Source organism: Myxine glutinosa, chromosome 11 (genome assembly GCF_964187855.1).
Source record: "Myxine glutinosa chromosome 11, kmMyxGlut1.1, whole genome shotgun sequence".
Lineage (NCBI taxonomy): Eukaryota > Metazoa > Chordata > Myxini > Myxiniformes > Myxinidae > Myxine > Myxine glutinosa.
The window spans coordinates 20,954,977-20,961,679 of record NC_136271.1 but is presented as its reverse complement, the minus strand read 5'-3'; the positions used below and the strand labels follow the sequence as shown (position 1 = coordinate 20,961,679).

Here is a 6,703-nt window from a genome sequence, read left to right as displayed (position 1 = left end):
ATGGTTCACGAGCGAGCGGTATTCAATGACAAGACGGACTATAACCGAAACAGGCCCGGACAGGCCAGGCCCGGAAATGTTAAAACGAAGGTTACTGACCTTGAAAGGAGATATAAAATAATGTATAATCAGTTATGAGGTTAGTTAGCTACACAATACCGAAAATTCGGTGAAAAATGAAATGAAAAAAATAAATAAATAAATAAATAAAATGAAAAAAAAAATGAAAATTGAAAAATCGAGCTCCGTGGAGCTCGACACATGACATTGGCCTAACCAAATATCGAAACCCCTGTCAGATTCCACCAAACCCCTCGGAGAAGATGAAGCTTGAACTCGATTACCCCCTAAAAAGACATCTTTTTCGGGTGTGGCTCAGTCCACAATGGGTGCAATACGCCCACTCTAGGTAGGACACAACTAGATCTTGATATCAACCTCCCACCCAAGTTTCATCAAGATCGGATGATATCGTGTAGTTATGCTGCGGACAGACACACACAGACACACAGACACACAGACACACAGACGCGCACACATGACAAATATAGTGGTCACTTGATAACTCGTGAATCAATAACTATTCCTAAATACAGATTGCTGTATAGTGCAAGGAAACTTAATTGGTGGGAACTTGATATGACAACCCTGTTGCAACGGATATCTTCCCCTCACCCCCACCCCAAATATTTCCTTTATAGTAATACGCAGCTTGTTATTACACATGAAATGTAATACATATACTGTATATAATAATATATATGTACGTACACACACACACACACACCCGTGTGTGTGTGTGTGTGTGTGTGTGTGTGTGTGTGTGTGTGTGTGTGTGTGTGTGTGTGTGTGTGTGTGTGTGTGTGTGTGTGTGTGTGTGTGTGTGTGTGTGTGTGTGTGTGTGTATATATATATATATTGTTACAAATTTGGGTAGAGGAATATATAGAGTCAGATAGATCTGTATAGGTAGGTATCCGACTGTCGTGATGGGGAATCTACCTGTAATAAGTTCTATGTTTAGTCCGGTTTGTCGGAATAAGCTGTATTGATGTCCCTGCTACGAGGGCGCAGGGCATGCTAAATAGTGCAGGGATTATGGATAAGATTCCTTTGTTCGTCGTCCCCTCTGTCGTCCCCTCTGTCGTCAAACCTGTGTCCCTTATGGCAACGCACTCATTTAAACACTTAGATAGGTCCTTAGTACAACATTGAATAATTCCCCTCCATTTCCTCGGTGGATCAGACTCGGCAACGGTTGCTCGAGTGAGATGTGCATGGAAGAAGTTTCGGGAACTGAGTGGCGTGCTGATGAGGAGAGTGTCGCTGAAGCTGAAGGGAAAGGTGTATGCTGCATGTGTGAGAAGTGTTATCTATATATATAAAGTAGAGTTGGCCTCTATCTATGATCTCTAAGATCTCGAGAACCCGTGGACGGATTTGCGAGCGGAAAGTACTGTTCGACTCGGGATGGTCCCAGGAATGTCACGGAGACATAAACATTTAAAAAATTTCGGGTTTTAAAATTAGCGTATTATTAGCACTATCAGAAGAGAGAGGGATTCGAAGGGAGGGAGCGCAGCGCTTCTAGCGCTTCTGACTACAGCACACCTTAAATTAAAAAAACTTCGGGTCTACAATCTCTAAGATCTCGAGAACCCGTGGACGGATTTGCGAGCGGAAAGTACTGTTCGACTCGGGATGGTCCCAGGAATGTCACGGAGACATAAACATTTAAAAAATTTCGGGTTTTAAAATTAGCGTTCCCCTCCCCTCCTCTTCCCCCTCCCCTCCTCCTCCCACTCCCGTGCAAAGCCGGGTACCTCTGCTAGCGATTTATGGGAGCGAGACATGGGTAATGAACGTAGAGCAGCAACGAAGGCTGGAAAGGGTGGAAATGCGAATGGTTCGATGGATGTGCGGAGTATCGTTGAGAGAGAGGAAGACAAATGATGAATTGCGAAAGATGATGGGAATATTGCCTGTGATTGATGCTGTGAAGAGGAACAGGTTGAGATGGTTTGGTCATGTGTTGAGGAAGGATGAAAGTGACTGGTTGAGAAGAGTGATGGAAATTAATGTAGAAGGAAGTAGAGGACGGGGAAGACTGAGAAAGACTTGGCTAAAGATGGTGGAAGAAGAAATGCGGGCAAGGGGGTTAACAAGGAGAGATGCAGAAAATAGGGCAAAATGGAGAAGATTGTCATGGGGACCGCAAGGCTAACCCCCGCTCTAGCAGGGAAAATGGCCTTAAAATGCATGTTGTTCCACGACGACTTTGTAAAACAGGCAGGAAGCCAGGCTGGGGCACCGCCGATGGGGCCGCAGCCAGCCACACCACCAACTGGCCAAGCAACCAGCCTTGTGGCAGGCTGGGAACCACACCCAGGAGGACTGTTGATTGGTCCATAGGAGGAACAGAAAACTTCCCCGTGATTGGAAGGAAGGGAAGGACTGGTGGTTGGCGCGGAGGGCGCGAGCCTTGAACCAATCAGCGCGAAAGGCACGAGACGGTTCAGCAGACGGCGGGAAGTTACGAGGCTCTGGTTGGTCGCGCGCCAGAACTGATGTCACACGCAAGGTGACAAAAGGACGCGCTGCACGACATTTTGTCTCTTAGCTCGCTTATCTCTTGGCTCTCTCTCTCTCTTCGTGATGGACCCATCGCCCTTCATGTGAAGATCGACCCTTTGTGCTTGTGCTCTCTGCGCTGGGATTGGAGATCGCGTTCTTCGTGGTGCGTTGAGCGGTCCTTCTCGGTGCTTTCGGAGCTTGGAGGGGTGCTGGGGCCTCGTGTGCGATCGACTCGGAGCTTGGAGCGGTGCGGGCCGTGCGGGGCCTGGCGAAGCATGCGAGCGAGGCGGACGGAGGGTTCCTTCGCGCCGGAGCTCGGAGCCATGTTGGACGGCGGACACTGCACTACTGACAGATAAGGCCACACCCCACAGAACATTACACGACGAGACATTTCTTTTCGTAATTCAGTCCTTTGTTTCTGAAGTGAGGTGTGCGGGATCCCGATTTAGGACCGTTATTTATCTTCCGTCGCGTTCTCTTGTTCTTGGGTTCCGAAATAAACGTGTTTCTTTTTGTGCATTGAACTCGGGTTTCGTTTGAGTTGCTTTCCTCCAGGGTCGGAGTTGCCGTCGGGGCTAAAGGTAATCGCTGCCGCTTCTTCTTCTTCCCTTCTTTCTCCCGTGCTTTTATAGCAAAATCCGTATTTGGTCGTTGCCTCCATTAAAGCCGTTCGGTCTTCCGCGTTCCCTGGTGTTTAACCTTGAGGAATTCGCGTGACTATATATATATTGTTGAGGATTTGGGAATTGTGTGTGTAATTTGATGTAAAACTTGTTGTAAATATCACCCTCTGTCGTATCAAGGTCAAAGGTCACCCTTAGTTAATCCATCGCACACACGTAGCAAATCATAGATTTCCCCTCGGTAGTTATGTCCTTAATATATGTCAGTATAAGGCTCTGTGGTCCACTAATTCATTGCATTGCATCAATTAAATAAGATAGGTCCCTCCGACGCCCCCATGGCATCTTCAAAGTGCCAGGTTTGCTGGGTTTGCTGCATTCGCCCTCCATTAGCCACGAGGTAATCTCGGAGAAGAAGGGGGAGGAGCCACCTTACGGGCGTAGCCCGCACCTCGTCATCGAGGGTGGAGCCCCGAACGACCAACGACAGGCTCGGTGGGTATGGTTTGGGAAGGCGTGGCATAAAACCCGCGACGATGCCCCCCACAAGAGAGATGCGGACACGAATGGTTACGTGCGCGGACTGCCTCGCCGTGCTGCCCCCTTGCTCTGGAGCTTGCGCCGCCTCGTGTCGGCTTGGGCCCTGCTGACTGCGGAATCGGCGCGGGAGAAACCAGCATCATGCCACCGGCCCCGACACCTTCTCGAAGCAACCTCTCTGGACCGTGCCCCATCCTGCCGGCATTCAATCCCATCTGCAATTTCCCCATCGTGTGAGTCTGCCCGTTTGTCCGTTTTTCATGTTGTCTTGGGGTTTACTAAGTAAGCTTGTATAGTTAAGTTAATATTTGCACTGTCTCCTTGCTTCTTTCTGTCCAGTTATTTTCTTATCCTTCCTCCTCCTTGGTTCTTTTGATGATTTGTATATAATTAATAATAAACCCTGTTACTTCCTACCTTGCCTTTCTTTCCTTTACATCCGTTTCGCTTTAGTGATTTCCCTCATTGAATACCTGTGGCACGATTTGGCCAACGTTAAGGATCGGGTCAGTGCTTGTTAATAGTTCGTGCCGCGGTTGCTAAACCGCTCGGCAATTACCATCTGTCCGCGATCGCGAACGGGGTTGCACTCCTCCCTCTCCGGAGGGAGCGGTGCAGCGTCAGGACTCACGTCGATCAGTCACGAACAAGGGGACTAATCCCCCCTTCTTAAGGGGAAGAAGGCCGACGTAGAGATCCGCAACTATATATATATATATATATGTATATACATCCCTGAGATATATATATCCCTGAGACTCAATAGCTCAGTGGGCTGTCACCGCTTAAGTGATGAGGTTCGTGGGTTTGAGTCCCGGGTTGTCAGAATTTTACAGCCTGAATTTATAATGTATTAATTGAGATTTTTTGGTCACTGATTTATACATAATACCCCATAATGTCAGTGAATTTTTGTTTTTAGAGATTAAACAGTTAGAAATTAAATACAGAACTAGAACGGCACTCGGTAGAGCGTATACCTCCGCCAGGCTGAAGTTTGTTTTAAATCCCACTGAAAGGCCGGATCTGGATTAGGACCTGAACCAAAATCGAATCGGCTTGTTCATGTCACCTAATCAACTCATCCATCAGGTTTAGTCATAACTCGTCCATAACACCCGATATTTCAATGGTGAAGAATCACTTAAAAATTAAATAATTCTCGTATCCGAATCCATATTCAGATCTTCACCAAAATCGAATCGATTAGTTCTCGTCACACACAACGTGTCCACCAGGTTTTGTCCAAATCCGTCCATAACCTTTTGAGATATCCTGCTATATGTCGGTTTTAGCCCCATCTCCCAATTGTGAAGAATCACTGAAGAAATTCTACAAGCCGGATCCTAATCCGGATCTTCACCAAAATGTAATCATTTCGTCCTTGTCACATACACTACCTCTCCGCAAAATTTGTCCAAATCCGTCCACAACTTTTTGAGATATCTTGTTCACAAACAAACAGACAGGTATGAAAACATAACCTCCAATCCCACCTTCGGTGGCAGAGGTAAATATCTAATTTACATAAGTACTCAATATTCATAAATATTCACCTTGAGTGTTCATAAATATTCACCTTGAGTCAATACTTCGTGGAAGCTGTTACGGGGTCCTCCCCTATCACCTGGTCTTGGTAAACCTCCGAACCCCGAGAGGGTCCCCGGCAGAAAGATATGTTATCCTTGGTTGAAATGAATCAATAATGAAACCACACCAAGGGTTATGAACAAACAATAATATATTATAAATCACACCGGAATCACGACACAAATAATAATAGCAATTCACCCTACAATCCCTATCTGAAGATGGTATCACCTTATCTAGTCCTTTACCCAAACTCACGGCACTCCCCCAATGTCTCTGTACCCCTCCAAGGCGAAGTCGATTCGCTCCAGCGATCGTTGGATCAATGTCCGATCAAAATCAATTTAGGCGTGGACGATCGAAGTAACCCAGAGGTCACGTGGTCCAACACCCCGCAAAATAGCGGTGGAATGGAAACCCTCCCAAAGACGCGCTCCGACGTACACGTTTGCGGTTCAGTCAGCGAGTCTCCTTGTAATCCTCCAAAAGCCACTTTCTGGCACAGCCGTCCCCGGCAACCCACCGGGGAATAATGCCCGGCCGACGTGACAAAAACCTTTTCACTGAAGGTAGCGCACGTGGCAAAATGGCGGACGGCTTTCACTCGAGCCGGGGCTGTGAGGCAAGGATACTCCGGAACCTCAATGCAGATATCCGACTACCCAGGCTCGACAGCACTCCGGCGATATCACCTATCGCACGAACCTCCTTTCAAGGACGCAAAGTTCACTCGCACTGTATGCTCGACCGCTCGGTCCGGAGCTTCCACAAAAACGTCTTTTCACGATCTCCTCACGCCTCGTCTTCTTCGCTCCCTTTTTCTTCCGGGGTCACGATCCGATTTCCGGCCACATTTTACCAGGAGCGCTTTTAAACCTTTTAACCACAATAACCCTTTCCCTTAAGCCACAATAAGCATAATATCTAGAACCAACAATGATAACAATAACGACCATAATTAGGGCCGAATCCGTAACAAAGCACCTTTGGCAGCGATTACAGCTTAAACTCTTCTTTGGTATGTCTATCAGTTTTGCCACATCTGAATTTGGGGAATTTCTCCCATTCTTCCTTCCAGATTGGCTCAAGCTCTGTCAAGTTGGATGGGGAGTGTCTGTGAACAGCAATCTTCAAGTCTTTCCACAGATTCTCAATGGAATTAAAGTCTGGGCTTTGGCTGGGCCACTCAAGGACTTTCATGTTCTTGTTTTGAAATGATTCTTGTGTTGCTTTGGCTGTATGCTTTGGGTCATTGTCCTGTTGGAACATAAATCTTTGCCATAGTCTGTCTTTTGTACATTGAAGCAGGTTCTCCTCAAGGATTTTCCTGTACTTGGCTCTAGTCATTGTTCCTTCTATCCTTACAAGTTTCC

The 6,703-nt window shown here is 47.0% G+C and overlaps 1 protein-coding gene across 1 annotated transcript in view; it reads left to right on the top strand.

Moving 5' to 3' along the window:
• Positions 1–3,532: 3,532 nt before the first annotated feature.
• Positions 3,533–6,703, top strand: part of LOC137436468 (phosphofurin acidic cluster sorting protein 2) — a 172,681-nt gene continuing 169,510 nt past the window's right edge. The window contains exon 1 of the mRNA XM_078786465.1: positions 3,533–3,973. Coding sequence (XP_078642591.1) covers positions 3,882–3,973 — 92 coding nt within the window. The 5' untranslated portion in view covers positions 3,533–3,881. The remainder of the gene's footprint in view (positions 3,974–6,703) is intronic.